Raw genomic sequence first — 18,973 nt, 5'->3', positions numbered from 1 at the left:
AAATCAGACCATTTCTATCCCAAAGTTATTGACTGTGTTATTATTTAGTGATTGTTTTGAATTAGTGAGTTTGTAAGGATGTATTGTATATTATTATTATTATTCTTCCCCCTCTTTTTAAGTGTTTTAAGTAACCATGGTGACAAGAAAAATACTACATTGTCTCAGTACTGACAGATTTAAATGGTCATTCCACCCGAATATTACTTTGTACTAAATACTCCCTTTATTACTTTTTACTAAGTTTAAATCCATTATCCTGGCAACATTGGCTCCAATTGGCACACAATCAAACTTTTGCTGCACATTTTTCCAGTTTAGAATAATGTAATCTATACATTCATCACCAGAATATTACTTGATTATGATTCAGTGCCACATCACTTCCATCTTGTCTACACTACACTGATTATCTGTGAGTTTTAATGGTTGATTTGAAGATTTTATTGCAGATATTTTATGGTCCTGACCCTTGTTTTTGTCCTTTGAAAATGTTCTGATGAAATCAGGGCTGCAGGTTATGTTGTCATTTTTGAATGACTCTACTTTAAGTTGAGTTTAAGTCAGTGCTTTATTGTTGAGGTTGTCGCTGGTTTGCCTTTCTGATTTGTGTATGTGACTTTAATTATTGTACAGTATATTATTATTACCATACCAAAACTGTGTGTCATTTGTTGTAGTGTCAGAGCTGGATTACCAGTTGGCCAAAAGTCTAATAACTTTATATGGTTTGGGCAGCTCATGGACGAGCGGAAAGGAATTGGGCTTGTAACTGGAGTGTTGCCGGCTCAGGCAGGTTCCCAGTCCCCATGTCCATTACTCATTGTTAAAGGTGCATTATGTAATAAATCTAAATCAACTGGTCATAAAATCCTCCTAATATGTCACAGAGACTCAGGAATAATGTTCATATAACAAACTGAACTCACCAACAACAACAGTACAGACAAAATATTTGCATTAAAAAAAAAATATTTTGCAGACTGCAAATCATGTTTATGTTTTGAAATCATGTTTTGGCATGTGGCGCCACCTACCCCCGTCTACCAATCATTGCAGTCAGTAGAGTCTCAGCTGCCGAGCAACCACGGGTTGCCAGTTACGTCAGAAAACGAAACCTAAAAGACCTCTGTATTTTGAATTTGAATGTAGTAACCGTTTTTGGCCACATTCTTACATATGGCACCTTTAATTGGACTCAATGTTGATTCCAAGCCTGGAGAAATGGGACTGTTGACGAAAGAAACTTTATAGTAATTTATGTTCTAGAGTCATTTTCACTATCCTGTGATAATTCTTTGGAAACAGCTACACTGACTGAAACACTACTGACACGTACAGTCGGGGGGGGTTAACGGCGTCTCCACAGGAGGTTAACCGAGTCACGCTGACTGTGTAACATAAACAATACGCAGCTTAAATAATGGTTTTTGTAACATTCGGGGGTTAATTTTATCCACGGAGTGAATTCACAGGCTCAGCGCACACACACACACACACACACAGGTGTTTTCACTTAGCTGTGAGTGGAGCTGAGGTTTGATCAGAATAACACAAAACACCTGTGCGGTGGTTGTGATGTTGCTGTAAAAAAGATGTGGCTTTTGCACGAGACACGAGGCAAATTTAAAAATACCTAATAAGAACCAGAGGACAGGGTCACTTTTATTGCAAACGTTAATCCGTACGCATGACTGCTAACACAACACACTCTCACAGTGGGTTATTTGTAATATTTCTTTCACAGTTTATTGAGGTAAAAGCCATATTCTTGCATGATTTGTTTCTCCTCTACAAACTACAAAGCAAACATAAGGCTCTTAATAACTGCATGCAGCGACATTCTTATATTTTATGAGGCATTTTACAGCCGTGACATGACAAAAACAACCTCTCCACAGCCACGCTGATTTATTTTCGCACGGATTTCAGAGCGTCTAATATTAGGAGCCGAACTACTAAATATGTTAAATTAATCAAACGGAGTGTTAAAAGCTCTTTTGAGTCAGAATACCTGCACCATCTACGGGTTAAAGAGGAGACTGCAGCCTAAAATCTGAGTCAAATCTTAAATAATTGACATATTTGTGACCTCGTTGTGAGTGAAAAACAGACATAAAAGACACTGAATGTACATTTAAGGAAAGAAACATGTGCCTATATTTCTCTGATTTTATCACCCGCAGTTAAAACATCTCTATCTAAGCCACGTGAAGCATCGTCCGTCCGTCCGTCCGTGAGAGTTGTTTATATCTTCTCGCTGGATTGAGACCAGTCGCGGCTGGTTTCTTCCAGTAAGCGCTGACTGTACAAAAACAGTGTGCGCTGAGTCACAGGACAGATGGAGGCTGTGGGAGGACACGGGACACGTGATGACGAGTCCTTACCTGACTCAACAACAAACACTGAAACTAATCTTTCATTACATTCATATTTCTATACTGAAAGAAAAGAAAAACTGCAGTAAAACACTGTTTAAGGGCAGTTTAAGTCATTAATGACATAATTTGCTTGCATCTAAGACAAAATAGGCCCCTTAACACTACACCGTTCTATTAAATAAACCAAAAGTTAATAATTACAAACATTTATATGCAAAAATAAACAGTTTTTTGTTCCTATTCTCACGGCAAAGATGTATAAAAACTGTCCTGTGCTTCCATAAAATCAAAAACAAGGTAACTCTTGAGATACTGCCTTATTTTCTTCTTTGATAACAGTGAGTCTTTGGTACTTTTTTTGTTTCTCAGACTTAATAAATAGCTGAATAAATTCTGATTATCTGATTATCCAACAGTTTAATAATAGTTTAGTTGCACAAATATCATTGTAATAACCTCTTAAACAAAGCTCTGTGCTCCCCATGTGATCTCTGGCGCCCCCCTCAGGGAGGCTTCTTGGACCCCAGTTTGGGAACCATGGACATAAATAATCAAAAAATCTGAAATAAAACTAAAACTAACTAAAAAGTAAGGATGGGATCGCTCAGATTGTAAAACTGTAAATACAAATCAGCAAAAGCAATTTAGCTGAGTCATGTTTGGGCTGTTTGTTTCCTCTTTTTGAGAGAACGATATTTGTTATGAACAAACCCTAACCCTTAATACGTTCATAAACGCTCTAAAATGACTGTATTGGAATAATAATCATCAGTATCTAGTTTGTGATATCGGTATCGGACACAAAAAGGCTCTGCAGATGATTCCGTCTCCTCATGAAGTCGATGATTTAATCTTTCTGGTTGTGTCGTAGAAGATGCTCAGCCTGCAGAAACACAACGAAAACAATCACAAGTCACGGCCAACGAACGCACACTGCGATGTAAAGCATCTCAGGTTTTAAGTTAAGTTCAGTTAAGTTTAGGCACCAGGAAGTCGACGGGGTCGTCTGGTTTGACCTTGCAGCAGTCCATCATGGCCTCGGAGAGCGACGGCATCACGTACTTCATCAGGTAGTTCCTCAGAGGAAGAGAACGAGCCTCCAGCAGCTCGTCCTCCTGTCGCTTCACCTCGGACACGTTCTTCTGCTGATAAATGAATGACAAATAGTTACATACACACACTGTATGAGTTAAACTCATCAACAGCGTAATGATATATGTCAAGCATGTGTTAAATAATAGGCTTTTTTCACAGTAGCACAAAGTCACACTAAATACTTGACACTTTAACCTGTAGAAGCTGCTTTTTCTTAAAAAATAATTCTTATTTTAAAAACTGCAAAAGTGTTTCCTCTATTTTCTGGATGTGTTCCAATAGATAGACTAAGAAATAATTAAATAATGATAGCAGATGGTCTTTAAAGCATTGACAAAACAACAAATTCTGCACAGACATTAACGAAACAAACAAAATCCACGGATGGTGTTTTTATGGTGAGATGGTGGTGACACCTGCTGGTTGAGAGGAAGTACTGCTGCGAGAAGTTTACTTCCTAATGTTCTGGATTTGTGGAGGTTATTTTGGAGGATTTATGTTTCTGTTTTGCGTTGTAAATGTATTTTATTGCAGTTTTTCCACTGTGTTTCCTTGTTACTGACTATCAAAGTGAATAAATACTGGTCAAACATCAGCATAATCTGAAGAAAAACATTAAAAAATGCTTGTCAAGTCATATAAACGTATTAATAAAACAATATTTAGACTGCACATCCAAGTTTTTCTTTCTACATATAGTATAGTTCGTAACATTCTTAATAATTTGTTGTAACGTTTGCTGGGAAATTAACATGTTTTTGGAAGTAGGAAAACTGCAGATAATACACTACTTACTTTAAATTTAATGTTTACATTACCTGGTAAATGTGCCAGAAATATAAAAATACAATTTACACTTTATACTTTAATAAAGGCCTTGTAATGCCGACTATACTATAAGTCAGCTCACTGTCAAAGTGCATCAGGGCAAATGGATAATTTCCTGGTTTTAAAAAAGTCATTAAAATTATTCCTTAATAGGTTTGCAAATATTTTCAACAGATCCTTGTTCAGGGTGATGTCGACTATTATGATGGTAAATTTCAAGTCATTCCGAGATACTTTTTGTTTTCGAGAAGAAAGTCAGCTCACTGTCAAAGTGCATCAGGGCAAATGGATCATTTCCTGAATCTCAAAAATTCATGAAAATTATTCCTTTAGAGGTTTGCAAATATTTTCAACTGATCCTTGTTCAGGGCGAAGCCGACTATTATGAAGGTAAATTTCAAGTCATTCTGAGATACTTTTTGTTTTTGAGAAGAAAGTCAGCTCACTGTCAAAGTGCATCAGGGAAAATGGATCATTTCCTGAATCTCAAAAATTCATGAAAATTATTCCTTTAGAGGTTTGCAAATATTTTCAACAGATCCTTGTTCAGGGTGATGTCGACTATTATGATGGTAAAATTCAAGTCATTCCGAGATACTTTTATTTTTTTTGAAGAAAGTCAGCTCACTGTCAAAGTGCATCAGGGCAAATGGATCATTTCCTGAATTTCAAAAATTCATTAAAATTATTCCTTAAAAGGTTTGCAAATATTTTCAACGGATCCTTGTTTAGGGCGATGCCGACTATTATGATGGTGAATTTCAAGTCATTCCGAGATATTTTTTTTTTTTTTGAAGAAAGTCAGCTCACTGTCAAAGTGCATCAGGGCAAATGGATCATTTCCTGGTTTTCAAAAATTCATTAAAATTATTCCTTAAGAGGTTTGCAAATATTTTCAACGGTTCCTTGTTCAGGGTGATGTCGACTATTATGATGGTGAATTTCAAGTCATTCCGAGATACTTTTTGTTTTTTTGAAGAAAGTCAGCTCACTGTCAAAGTGAATCAGGGCAAATGGATCATTTCCTGAATTTCAAAAATTCATGAAAATTATTCCTTAAGAGGTTTGCAAATATTTTCAACAGATCCTTGTTCAGGGCTATGCCGACTATTATGATGGTGAATTTCAAGTCATTCCAAGATACTTTTTGTTTTTTTGAAGAAAGTCAGCTCACTGTCAAAGTGCATCAGGGCAAATGGATAATTTCCTGGTTTTCAAAAATTCATTAAAATTATTCCTTAATAGGTTTGCAAATATTTTCGACAGATCCTTGTTCAGGGCGATGCTGACTATTATGATGGTGAATTTCAAGTCATTCCAAGATACTTTTTGTTTTTTTGAAGAAACTCAGCTCACTGTCAAAGTGCATCAGGGCAAATGGATAATTTCCTGAATTTCAAAAATTCATGAAAATTATTCCTTAAGAGGTTTGCAAATATTTTCAATGGATCCTTGTTCAGGGCCATGCCGACTATTATGATGGTGAATTTCAAGTCATTCTGAGATACTTTTTGTTTTCGAGAAGAAAGTCAGCTCACTGTCAAAGTGCATCAGGGCAAATGGATAATTTCCTGATTTTCAAAAATTCATTAAAATTATTCCTTAAGAGGTTTGCAAATATTTTCAACAGATCCTTGTTCAGGGTGATGCCGACTATTATGATGGTAAATTTCAAGTCATTCCGAGATCCTTTTTTTTTTTTTGAAGAAAGTCAGCTCACTGTCAAAGTGCATCAGGGCAAATGGATCATTTCCTGGTTTTCAAAAATTCATTAAAATTATTCCTTAATAGGTTTGCAAATATTTTCGACAGATCCTTGTTCAGGGCGATGCTGACTATTATGATGGTGAATTTCAAGTCATTCCAAGATACTTTTTGTTTTTTTGAAGAAACTCAGCTCACTGTCAAAGTGCATCAGGGCAAATGGATCATTTCCTGAATTTCAAAAATTCATGAAAATTATTCCTTAAGAGGTTTGCAAATATTTTCAACGGATCCTTGTTCAGGGCTATGCCGACTATTATGATGGTGAATTTCAAGTCATTCCGAGATACTTTTTGTTTTTTTGAAGAAAGTCAGCTCACTGTCAAAGTGCATCAGGGCAAATGGATAATTTCCTGGTTTTCAAAAATTCATTAAAATTATTCCTTAATAGGTTTGCAAATATTTTTGACAGATCCTTGTTCAGGGCGATGCTGACTATTATGATGGTGAATTTCAAGTCATTCCAAGATACTTTTTGTTTTTTTGAAGAAAGTCAGCTCACTGTCAAAGTGCATCAGGGCAAATGGATAATTTCCTGATTTTCAAAAATTCATTAAAATTATTCCTTAAGAGGTTTGCAAATATTTTCAACAGATCCTTGTTCAGGGCGATGCCGACTATTATGATGGTAAATTTCAAGTCATTCCGAGATCCTTTTTTTTTTTTTTTGAAGAAAGTCAGCTCACTGTCAAAGTGCATCAGGGCAAATGGATCATTTCCTGGTTTTCAAAAATTCATGAAAATTATTCCTTAATAGGTTTGCAAATATTTTCGACAGATCCTTGTTCAGGGCGATGCTGACTATTATGATGGTGAATTTCAAGTCATTCCAAGATACTTTTTGTTTTTTGAAAAGAGTTAGCTCACTGTCAAAGTGCATCAGGGCAAATGGATCTTTTCCTGAATTTCAAAAATTCATGAAAATTATTCCTTAAGAGGTTTGCAAATATTTTCAACGGATCCTTGTTCAGGACCATGCCGACTATTATGATGGTGAATTTCAAGTCATTCCGAGATACTTTTTGTTTTTTTGAAGAAAGTCAGCTCACTGTCAAAGTGCATCAGGGCAAATGGATCATTTCCTGAATTTCAAAAATTCATGAAAATTATTCCTTAAGAGGTTTGCAAATATTTTCAACGGATCCTTGTTCAGGACCATGCCGACTATTATGATGGTGAATTTCAAGTCATTCCGAGATACTTTTTGTTTTTTTGAAGAAAGTCAGCTCACTGTCAAAGTGCATCAGGGCAAATGGATCATTTCCAAATTCATGAAAATTATTCCTTAAGAGGTTTGCAAATATTTTCGACAGATCCTTGTTCAGGGCGATGCCGACTTTCATGATGGTGAATTTCAAGTCATTCTGAGATACTTTTTGTTTTCGGGAAGAAAGTCAGCTCACTGTCAAAGTGCATCAGGGCAAATGGATAATTTCCTGATTTTCAAAAATTAATTAAAATTATTCCTTAAGAGGTTTGCAAATATTTTCAACAGATCCTTGTTCAGGGCGATGCCGACTATTATGATGGTAAATTTCAAGTTATTCCGAGATCCTTTTTTTTTTTTTTTGAAGAAAGTCAGCTCACTGTCAAAGTGCATCAGGGCAAATTGATCATTTCCTGGTTTTCAAAAATTCATTAAAATTATTCCTTAATAGGTTTGCAAATATTTTGACAGATCCTTGTTCAGGGCGATGCTGACTATTATGATGGTGAATTTCAAGTCATTCCAAGATACTTTTTGTTTTTTTGAAGAAACTCAGCTCACTGTCAAAGTGCATCAGTGCAAATGGATCATTTCCTGAATTTCAAAAATTCAGGAAATGCTGACAGATGCTGACTATTATGATGGTGAATTTCAAGTCATTCCAAGATACTTTTTGTTTTTTTGAAGAAAGTCAGCTCACTGTCAAAGTGCATCAGGGCAAATGGATCATTTCCTGAATTTCAAAAATTCATGAAAATGATTCCTTAAGAGGTTTGCAAATATTTTCGACAGATCCTTGTTCAGGGCGATGCTGACTATTATGATGGTGAATTTCAAGCCATTCCAAGATACTTTTTGTTTTTTTTGAAGAAACTCAGCTCATTGTCAAAGTGCATCAGGGCAAATGGATCATTTCCTGAATTTCAAAAATTCATGAAAATGATTCCTTAAGAGGTTTGCAAATATTTTCAACGGATCCTTGTTCAGGGCCATGCCGACTATTATGATGGTGAATTTCAAGTCATTCTGAGATACTTTTTGTTTTTTTGAAGAAAGTCAGCTCATTGTCAAAGTGCATCAGGGTAAATGGATAATTTCCTGATTTTCAAAAATTCATTAAAATTATTCCTTAAGAGGTTTGCAAATATTTTCAACAGATCCTTGTTCAGGGCGATGCCGACTATTATGATGGTAAATTTCAAGTCATTCCGAGATCCTTTTTTTTTTTTTGAAGAAAGTCAGCTCACTGTCAAAGTGCATCAGGGCAAATGGATAATTTCCTGGTTTTCAAAAATTCATTAAAATTATTCCTTAATAGGTTTGCAAATATTTTCAACAGATCCTTGTTCAGGGTGATGTCGACTATTATGATGGTAAATTTCAAGTCATTCCGAGATACTTTTTGTTTTTTTGAAGAAAGTCAGCTAACTGTCAAAGTGCATCAGGGCAAATGGGTCATTTCCTGAATTTCAAAAATTCATGAAAATTATTCCTTTAGAGGTTTGCAAATATTTTCAACAGATCCTTGTTCAGGGCGATGCCGACTATTATGATTTTTAAATTTCAAGTCATTCCGAGATCCTTTTTTTTTTTTTGAAGAAAGTCAGCTCACTGTCAAAGTGCATCAGGGCAAATGGATAATTTCCTGGTTTTAAAAAAGTCATTAAAATTATTCCTTAATAGGTTTGCAAATATTTTCAACAGATCCTTGTTCAGGGTGATGTCGACTATTATGATGGTAAATTTCAAGTCATTCCGAGATACTTTTTGTTTTTTTGAAGAAAGTCAGCTCACTGTCAAAGTGCATCAGGGCAAATGGATCATTTCCTGGTTTTAAAAAATTCATTAAAATTATTCCTTAATAGGTTTCCAAATATTTTCGACAGATCCTTGTTCAGGGCGATGCTGACTATTATGATGGTGAATTTCAAATCATTCCAAGATACTTTTTGTTTTTTTGAAGAAACTCAGCTCACTGTCAAAGTGCATCAGGGCAGATGGATCATTTCCTGAATTTCAAAAATTCATGAAAATTATTCCTTAAGAGGTTTGCAAATATTTTCAACGGATCCTTGTTCAGGGCGATGCCGACTATTATGATGGTGAATTTCAAGTCATTCCGAGATATTTTTTTTTTTGAAGAAAGTCAGCTCACTGTCAAAGTGCATCAGGGCAAATGGATCATTTCCTGGTTTTCAAAAATTCATTAAAATTATTCCTTAAGAGGTTTGCAAATATTTTCAACGGTTCCTTGTTCAGGGTGATGTCGACTATTATGATGGTGAATTTCAAGTCATTCCGAGATACTTTTTGTTTTTTTGAAGAAAGTCAGCTCACTGTCAAAGTGAATCAGGGCAAATGGATCATTTCCTGAATTTCAAAAATTCATGAAAATTATTCCTTAAGAGGTTTGCAAATATTTTCAACAGATCCTTGTTCAGGGCTATGCCGACTATTATGATGGTGAATTTCAAGTCATTCTGAGATACTTTTTGTTTTTTTGAAGAAAGTCAGCTCACTGTCAAAGTGCATCAGGGCAAATGGATAATTTCCTGGTTTTCAAAAATTCATTAAAATTATTCCTTAATAGGTTTGCAAATATTTTTGACAGATCCTTGTTCAGGGCGATGCTGACTATTATGATGGTGAATTTCAAGTCATTCCAAGATACTTTTTGTTTTTTTGAAGAAAGTCAGCTCACTGTCAAAGTGCATCAGGGCAAATGGATAATTTCCTGATTTTCAAAAATTCATTAAAATTATTCCTTAAGAGGTTTGCAAATATTTTCAACAGATCCTTGTTCAGGGCGATGCCGACTATTATGATGGTAAATTTCAAGTCATTCCGAGATCCTTTTTTTTTTTTTTTGAAGAAAGTCAGCTCACTGTCAAAGTGCATCAGGGCAAATGGATCATTTCCTGGTTTTCAAAAATTCATGAAAATTATTCCTTAATAGGTTTGCAAATATTTTCGACAGATCCTTGTTCAGGGCGATGCTGACTATTATGATGGTGAATTTCAAGTCATTCCAAGATACTTTTTGTTTTTTGAAAAGAGTTAGCTCACTGTCAAAGTGCATCAGGGCAAATGAATCTTTTCCTGAATTTCAAAAATTCATGAAAATTATTCCTTAAGAGGTTTGCAAATATTTTCAACGGATCCTTGTTCAGGACCATGCCGACTATTATGATGGTGAATTTCAAGTCATTCCGAGATACTTTTTGTTTTTTTGAAGAAAGTCAGCTCACTGTCAAAGTGCATCAGGGCAAATGGATCATTTCCTGAATTTCAAAAATTCATGAAAATTATTCCTTAAGAGGTTTGCAAATATTTTCAACGGATCCTTGTTCAGGACCATGCCGACTATTATGATGGTGAATTTCAAGTCATTCCGAGATACTTTTTGTTTTTTTGAAGAAAGTCAGCTCACTGTCAAAGTGCATCAGGGCAAATGGATCATTTCCAAATTCATGAAAATTATTCCTTAAGAGGTTTGCAAATATTTTCGACAGATCCTTGTTCAGGGCGATGCCGACTTTCATGATGGTGAATTTCAAGTCATTCTGAGATACTTTTTGTTTTCGGGAAGAAAGTCAGCTCACTGTCAAAGTGCATCAGGGCAAATGGATAATTTCCTGATTTTCAAAAATTAATTAAAATTATTCCTTAAGAGGTTTGCAAATATTTTCAACAGATCCTTGTTCAGGGCGATGCCGACTATTATGATGGTAAATTTCAAGTTATTCCGAGATCCTTTTTTTTTTTTTTTGAAGAAAGTCAGCTCACTGTCAAAGTGCATCAGGGCAAATTGATCATTTCCTGGTTTTCAAAATTTCATTAAAATTATTCCTTAATAGGTTTGCAAATATTTTGACAGATCCTTGTTCAGGGCGATGCTGACTATTATGATGGTGAATTTCAAGTCATTCCAAGATACTTTTTGTTTTTTTGAAGAAACTCAGCTCACTGTCAAAGTGCATCAGTGCAAATGGATCATTTCCTGAATTTCAAAAATTCAGGAAATGCTGACAGATGCTGACTATTATGATGGTGAATTTCAAGTCATTCCAAGATACTTTTTGTTTTTTTGAAGAAAGTCAGCTCACTGTCAAAGTGCATCAGGGCAAATGGATAATTTCCTGGTTTTAAAAAATTCATTGAAATTATTCCTTAATAGGTTTGCAAATATTTTCGACAGATCCTTGTTCAGGGCGATGCTGACTATTATGATGGTGAATTTCAAGCCATTCCAAGATACTTTTTGTTTTTTTTGAAGAAACTCAGCTCATTGTCAAAGTGCATCAGGGCAAATGGATCATTTCCTGAATTTCAAAAATTCATGAAAATGATTCCTTAAGAGGTTTGCAAATATTTTCAACGGATCCTTGTTCAGGGCCATGCCGACTATTATGATGGTGAATTTCAAGTCATTCTGAGATACTTTTTGTTTTCGAGAAGAAAGTCAGCTCATTGTCAAAGTGCATCAGGGTAAATGGATAATTTCCTGATTTTCAAAAATTCATTAAAATTATTCCTTAATAGGTTTGCAAATATTTTCAACAGATCCTTGTTCAGGGTGATGTCGACTATTATGATGGTAAATTTCAAGTCATTCCGAGATCCTTTTTTTTTTTTTGAAGAAAGTCAGCTCACTGTCAAAGTGCATCAGGGCAAATGGGTCATTTCCTGAATTTCAAAAATTCATGAAAATTATTCCTTTAGAGGTTTGCAAATATTTTCAACAGATCCTTGTTCAGGGCGATGCCGACTATTATGATTTTTAAATTTCAAGTCATTCCGAGATCCTTTTTTTTTTTTTGAAGAAAGTCAGCTCACTGTCAAAGTGCATCAGGGCAAATGGATAATTTCCTGGTTTTAAAAAAGTCATTAAAATTATTCCTTAATAGGTTTGCAAATATTTTCAACAGATCCTTGTTCAGGGTGATGTCGACTATTATGATGGTAAATTTCAAGTCATTCCGAGATACTTTTTGTTTTTTTGAAGAAAGTCAGCTCACTGTCAAAGTGCATCAGGGCAAATGGATCATTTCCTGGTTTTAAAAAATTCATTAAAATTATTCCTTAATAGGTTTCCAAATATTTTCGACAGATCCTTGTTCAGGGCGATGCTGACTATTATGATGGTGAATTTCAAATCATTCCAAGATACTTTTTGTTTTTTTGAAGAAACTCAGCTCACTGTCAAAGTGCATCAGGGCAGATGGATCATTTCCTGAATTTCAAAAATTCATGAAAATTATTCCTTAAGAGGTTTGCAAATATTTTCAACGGATCCTTGTTCAGGGCGATGCCGACTATTATGATGGTGAATTTCAAGTCATTCCGAGATATTTTTTTTTTTTTTGAAGAAAGTCAGCTCACTGTCAAAGTGCATCAGGGCAAATGGATCATTTCCTGGTTTTAAAAAATTCATTAAAATTATTCCTTAATAGGTTTCCAAATATTTTCGACAGATCCTTGTTCAGGGCGATGCTGACTATTATGATGGTGAATTTCAAATCATTCCAAGATACTTTTTGTTTTTTTGAAGAAACTCAGCTCACTGTCAAAGTGCATCAGGGCAGATGGATCATTTCCTGAATTTCAAAAATTCATGAAAATTATTCCTTAAGAGGTTTGCAAATATTTTCAACGGATCCTTGTTCAGGGCCATGCCGACTATTATGATGGTGAATTTCAAGTCATTCTGAGATACTTTTTGTTTTCGAGAAGAAAGTCAGCTCACTGTCAAAGTGCATCAGGGCAAATGGATCATTTCCTGAATTTCAAAAATTCATGAAAATTATTCCTTAAGAGGTTTGCAAATATTTTCAACGGATCCTTGTTCAGGGCCATGCCGACTATTATGATGGTGAATTTCAAGTCATTCTGAGATACTTTTTGTTTTCGAGAAGAAAGTCAGCTCACTGTCAAAGTGCATCAGGGCAAATGGATCATTTCCTGATTTTCAAAAATTCATTCAAATTATTCCTTAAGAGGTTTGCAAATATTTTCAACAGATCCTTGTTCAGGGTGATGTCGACTATTATGATGGTAAATTTCAAGTCATTCCGAGATACTTTTATTTTTTTTGAAGAAAGTCAGCTCACTGTCAAAGTGCATCAGGGCAAATGGATCATTTCCTGAATTTCAAAAATTGCAAATATTTTATATATTATATAATATAACTGTAGTATAGCAGTAACACTTCCTCTCACCCACTCCTCATACTGAGCAGCCATCTCTGCCAGCGCCGCCTCGTTCCCACGTTTCTTCTTCTCCACCTCCGCGGCCACCTTCTGCTTCCTCTCCTCCTCTCTCCTCCTCTCCTCCTCCTCCTGCTCCTCTGAACTCAGGCCGTAGTTTCTGGGAATCCCCACAGTCTGAGTGATGTTCTTCATGACATCTGTGTACTCTGGATCGTCCGTCGTGACCTCTGGGGACGAATAAAACACGGGTTACTGAGCCGGGAACAGGAACTTTCTACAGTTTCAAATATTCTGTGTATATGTTATAAGGGGAAGACAATACTCGACGTTACCGATTAGCTCAGGGTGAATCTCCAGCTCGTCAAAGAAATCCAGCAGAGTCTCCTCGGCGGCGTTGAGCTCTCTGTGTCTCTTCAGACGACGCACAAAGTCGTCGGGGGTGTATCGCATTTTCTCCGCGACACTTTCTGGAAGTCCCTGCACTCGTTTGGTCAGGAAATCGTCGGAGGCTTCCAGCGCGATAACGTGCTCTGAAAGACATACATCAAGTATATGATCGACTACAGACGAGGACATTTGAGTGAAGTGTGTGTTTTATCCACCTGGAGTGATGGTGCTGTTGAACACAGGTGTGTCCACATCTGAATCCTGGTTCTCTGTCTCCTCATCTGGACAATAAAATAAAATAAAAAAAGGCAAAATAAAACAATTAAATTTGTACTATTATAAAAAAAAAATTTCTCGAGGAAACTCACTCAGGAAAATCTGCTGTGCTTGATCGTAAGTCTTCAGGAAGCCGTCGAGAACGAATCCTTGGTTCCTGCACGGCTTCAAATTCAACTTTTCCTTCAAAATGTCAAACACTAGATGGTCGTCCAGTCGACCTGTTGCACCAGACGATGGATTAATAAGAAATTAAATGATAATAATAATGAAACCACAGACTGTAACTCACCTGCGTTCACTCCCATGCTTTTATTAACCCTGTCCAGCTGAAGACGAGCAGCAGCTCTAACGTCTTCACTGCTGTTTTCATCGTCTCCGTTCACGATCCCCGTCTGTGAAAACACAAACAATTACACACTATCTCCACCTGAGGGCAGTATATTCCCTGTGTAGATAGTGGATGAAATCCTCACCAGGTGTGCGACCTTTTCCTCGATGACCTCTTTGACCTTAATGTGGTGAATCTTGTAGCGTTGACAGAGTTTCTCTGACACGGTGGTTTTACCCACAGACGGAGGACCGACCACGCACATTTTAATGGGCTGCAAGGAGGTTCAAAAAGAGGGAGATTTGATTTATATGTATGAATTATGGCAGCTTTTATTACATATAATGTTATTTCACCTTCGACGTTTTTTTAACGTTTTCTGACATTTTATGGACCAAACGATTAACGTCTTTTTCCGGTCAGTCGTCATGGAAACGTGTCATGCGTTAACGTGCATTAACCTAGCACTAAATAAGACAAACTTTTACACTCACATGTAGCTGCCTGGCGTGTTTATATTCCTTCACGATGTTCTCCATGTTCTCCATCATACCGTGTTCAGACGTCCACCGCAGACTAAATGAGTCTTTGATAATAAAAGCGTCCAAACGGAGGTCGATGCTGAGATACTGTAGCTCCTCTGGCTGAAGACACACACACACTTATAATTATAATAATAATACAACAATAAAGACGACAATAACCAAAAAGAAACGACAAAAATGTTTTGTTTACTGAAGAGTTACGAGCAAAAATATGCAAAAATGTGACATTTCTTCCCTTATTTGATCACAGTCTCCTACATTCAGTGTTGTAAGTACAAACACTAGTTTTTTAATACTTTTACTTCTAAATCTTCAGTTTATTTTATATCAGAAAATGACATATGATACTTACTTACAGTACATGTCACATACTTCAAGACCTTTTACTTGAGTAATATTAAATAAAAAGTGACTTCAACTTCTATCAAAGTCATTTTCTGGTAACATACTTGTACTTTTACTGAAGTATCCCTTTAAGATACTGCCTAGATTAACTAAATATGCAAAAACAACATAAAAATATGAGAGAAAATAGGAGTTTTACCGTAAAAGCTTTCATGGCGACGGCTTCCTGCTCCTCGTGTTTGGTGATTTCCCCCGGACCGAGTTTATCACTTATCATCTAGATAAGAATGAGACATGAGAGAGAGACAAAACTGGATTTAAATCTCCCTCAGACTGCTGACTCACCAGAATACTGTGCTATTTTTTAAAAAAAGATTACCTTTACTATATCCTCCAAAGTGATCTTGGAGTCATCGACGGCGAGGATGTACTTTGACTTTGGCTTCAGCTCAATGATGTTTTGAATCACGCTGTTAAAAGCAGACAAATATCTGTACATGATATCGTATATACTGTTATGTATAGAGGATTTATTATTATATACGAGTTCTGTTGTTACCGCGCTAGGTCGTGGACGTGAATCGTGGGGACGTGATTTGTGCCTGGTCCAAATATGGGAACTTTTGGAAGCTTGAACAACCAGGACACCTGTTATTAAATTGAGTATAAAGTGAGTCATAATGGAGTCACACACATAAATATATATATACATATATTATAAATATGGTTATATGTACCTGAAAGAAGTAGTGAAAGAGATTCTCCCCCTGTCCGTACTGAAGACCACCTGCTACGACGTAACTGGAGAGTTTGGACTTCGTCTGTGAAATCGAGGAAATCGTAAAATTCACTTCAGCTCATCATGAAACTGAAGATTAAATATCTTTTTTATTTTTTTTTTATTTTTTTTCCCCACCCCTTTGCCCAAATTGAGCACAAGTTTCTCCAGATTGTTGTGGTTCCTGAAACCAGGATGAGGCCTTCTCCTTCTGAACTCTTCCTCTGTGAACACGGCGTCAGCTTCCTCCTGCAGAGTAGAGATTATATGCTGTTTTCTTTTTAATCTGATGAATCAAACGACTTGGTTGATGGTGGTGATTTTTTCTCCAGACTCACCGGATTCTGTGGCTTGGTCATGGCCCAGGTCATCACTGTCGAGACTAAGACGAACATTTTCCGCGTTGTGAAGTTTTCCGACTCGCCGTGCAGGGCTGCGTGACAAGTAAATAAATAAAATAAATAAATAAAGTGGAAATAGTGGATTATTATGTAATCTCAGAGCTGTGAGGCTCATTCACTGACCTGTCATTGCCCACGTCGCCTCTTCAATCTGTCGCTGCGTTGCATTCTCCGAGATGTTGTACACGACCACATCGCACTCCAGCAGCCGCTGGAGAAGCTCATCACGAGAGGGTGACTGTCCAAGAATACTGTACTTTACGAGATTTGTAATACTTTCCACTTTTAATTATATTTAATTTAATATAAATTTATGACATTTTTGCAGATGTAAAGTGTTCAGAAAAGACATGTAGGGTATATTAATAAAACATATTCTGAAGCAATATTTATACTAGTTCTTATGTAGAATTGTCCTTTAATGATGCAAGCTAGCTAGGGCTAACTTTTTTTATGGACCAAATTACTAATAATTAATCAAGATAATAATCAACAGATCAATTGATTATGAAATCAATGATGAGTTAATCTTAAGATTTGTATGAAGAACCTGCAAAAACATGTTAATATTCACTTAAATATACAATATTAAAAAAGATTGAAGGTCTAGACAGGCGTATAGTCTAATATTTTACTTCCTGTTCGCTGCTTATTTTCTACTTTTGAGTATGTTTTAGTGTGATTTTAATGTATCTATCTACACTTACAGATATTATTATTACTAATAATAACTTATTAAACAGTTATATTAATATAGTACAGTGACTGACCGTGTATTGCTGCAGCAGAAACGGATTGTTGTGCTGTTTGGAGGACGAAGAAGACACAGTCGCCACTGTCCTGAAAGCAGGTTGTCGTGGAGGGGAAACAGCGCCATCTTGTGTCGTCTCCTCAGTTGAGCACGTTGATAAATACTGTTGTTGTTTTGTTTTTAAAAAAGTGAGTAGATGAGACTCGTTAGTACAAAATGGCGTCACAGAGACACACACACGGACTTATTTACTTTACCTTGGCGATGTTTCTGGAAGAAAACGTGTCGACGTCGTTGATAAAGAGACGTCTGGTGAAGGTCTGTTGCTCCATTTTGTTTCTCTCCCCGGAAACACACACGCTGTTCTGTTGACTCGGTTAGCTTGCTAAACACATGCTAACTAACTAGCAAACTTGCTAACTAACGGTTCACCTGGATATTTAGTTCCAGTGTTTAAAAGGCAGAAGTTGCTCCGGCCGCTCGTTGCTCGGGACTCACTTCAGTTGCTAGGGACTCACTTCAGTTGCTATGGCTCAGCCGTTGCTAGGTTACGACAAGGGTCCGCCATATTGGTTCGGGCAAGGGTGTGTAGCCTCAATAGTTTCAGGGTTCATACCGGGGTTAGCATTAGCACCACTAATAATTCCAAACGACTGCTACAATTACTATTTCTACTACTAGTATTAATACTACACAGGGTTTTCCTGCACCTTATAGTTTTTTGGGTTTTTTTTAGATTAAAATATGTATATTTTTATATTTTATACCCTATTTTATACCCCTTGTATCCTCACTAGTTTCCATGTGTTGTGATCCATAATGTCATACATTATACATCAAAGTCAAATTGTTCCTATGGATTCTCATGCTTCTTATACTTCATATGAACATGTCAATTTAGAAATATATATATATGTTTATATTTAGTTATATAGTAATAGCATCCCTTTTTTGTGAAGCACACTCAAAACCATGAGTCACAGTGTTTTTGCCACACGAATAAACATAAATGCCTCTTTTTGCTTCTTGTATTTAATGTAAACATTTCAATTTAAAACCATTTTATTATTTAAAATAAGAACAAACACTTATTTTTTAAACTGCTACCGTGTCAGATTCAGACTCACACGTATATATATATATATAGTAAGACATGTTTATATAAAATATAATAAATTGAACTATTTGCAGAAAGCTGATGCTTGTCGTAGAATGAATTTGACAAACTGTATTTGTGGTTTGTTCTGCAGCTACTTCCTTTAAGAAGCTGCAGTGACTTTCCAGCAGGAAACTGCAGTTTGTCGTCAGTCTGACATCAAAGCACAGTTTTGGATGACGTCATCAAAATCTGTTATAAAAGTTTGTTTAACCTTTATTTCAGTTCATTTAACTGATCATTGGAGCCAGTACCCTTTGTCTGTTTACAACCGACTAAATAGTGTGAGAAACAAAACCTCTTAGACACTCGAGTTGCTCCCGCCGCGCGTGTTCTGGTCGTTCTACGGCTCTTTGGTTCATCAGGATGTCTCTACATATTCTACCTGTGTCGGGTCTGCCGGTCAAATACGTCCAAGGGCAAAGTGAGGTGGAGATGTTTGAGGAAGATGTTGAGAGGTCCAAAAAAGGAAACTATGCACCATTCATTGACGTGTCATTTACATGGTGTTATTCTCTA

The 18,973-nt window shown here is 36.2% G+C and overlaps 1 protein-coding gene across 1 annotated transcript; it reads right to left on the bottom strand.

The window, feature by feature from the left end:
- Positions 1 to 3,228: 3,228 nt before the first annotated feature.
- Positions 3,229 to 17,630, bottom strand: LOC310934811 (adenylate kinase 7-like; the record flags this gene model as incomplete). Its single annotated transcript, XM_083898609.1, has 18 exons — positions 3,229 to 3,264; positions 3,368 to 3,526; positions 13,494 to 13,711; positions 13,817 to 14,014; positions 14,087 to 14,152; positions 14,240 to 14,368; positions 14,440 to 14,542; positions 14,624 to 14,752; positions 14,973 to 15,122; positions 15,568 to 15,645; positions 15,748 to 15,838; positions 15,928 to 16,016; positions 16,106 to 16,189; positions 16,285 to 16,395; positions 16,485 to 16,579; positions 16,671 to 16,785; positions 17,318 to 17,461; positions 17,556 to 17,630. 18 exons carry the CDS (start codon positions 17,628 to 17,630, stop codon positions 3,229 to 3,231), a joined length of 2,070 nt encoding a protein of 689 aa, XP_083754735.1.
- Between the last annotated feature and the right edge of the window lie 1,343 nt (positions 17,631 to 18,973).

The sequence above is a fragment of the Microchirus variegatus genome, assembly GCF_963457635.1.
Source record: "Microchirus variegatus genome assembly, chromosome: 12".
In the NCBI taxonomy this organism is placed as follows: Eukaryota; Metazoa; Chordata; class Actinopteri; order Pleuronectiformes; family Soleidae; genus Microchirus; species Microchirus variegatus.
Note: the sequence above shows the minus strand (reverse complement) of the source record. Positions and strands in the feature narration are given on the sequence as shown.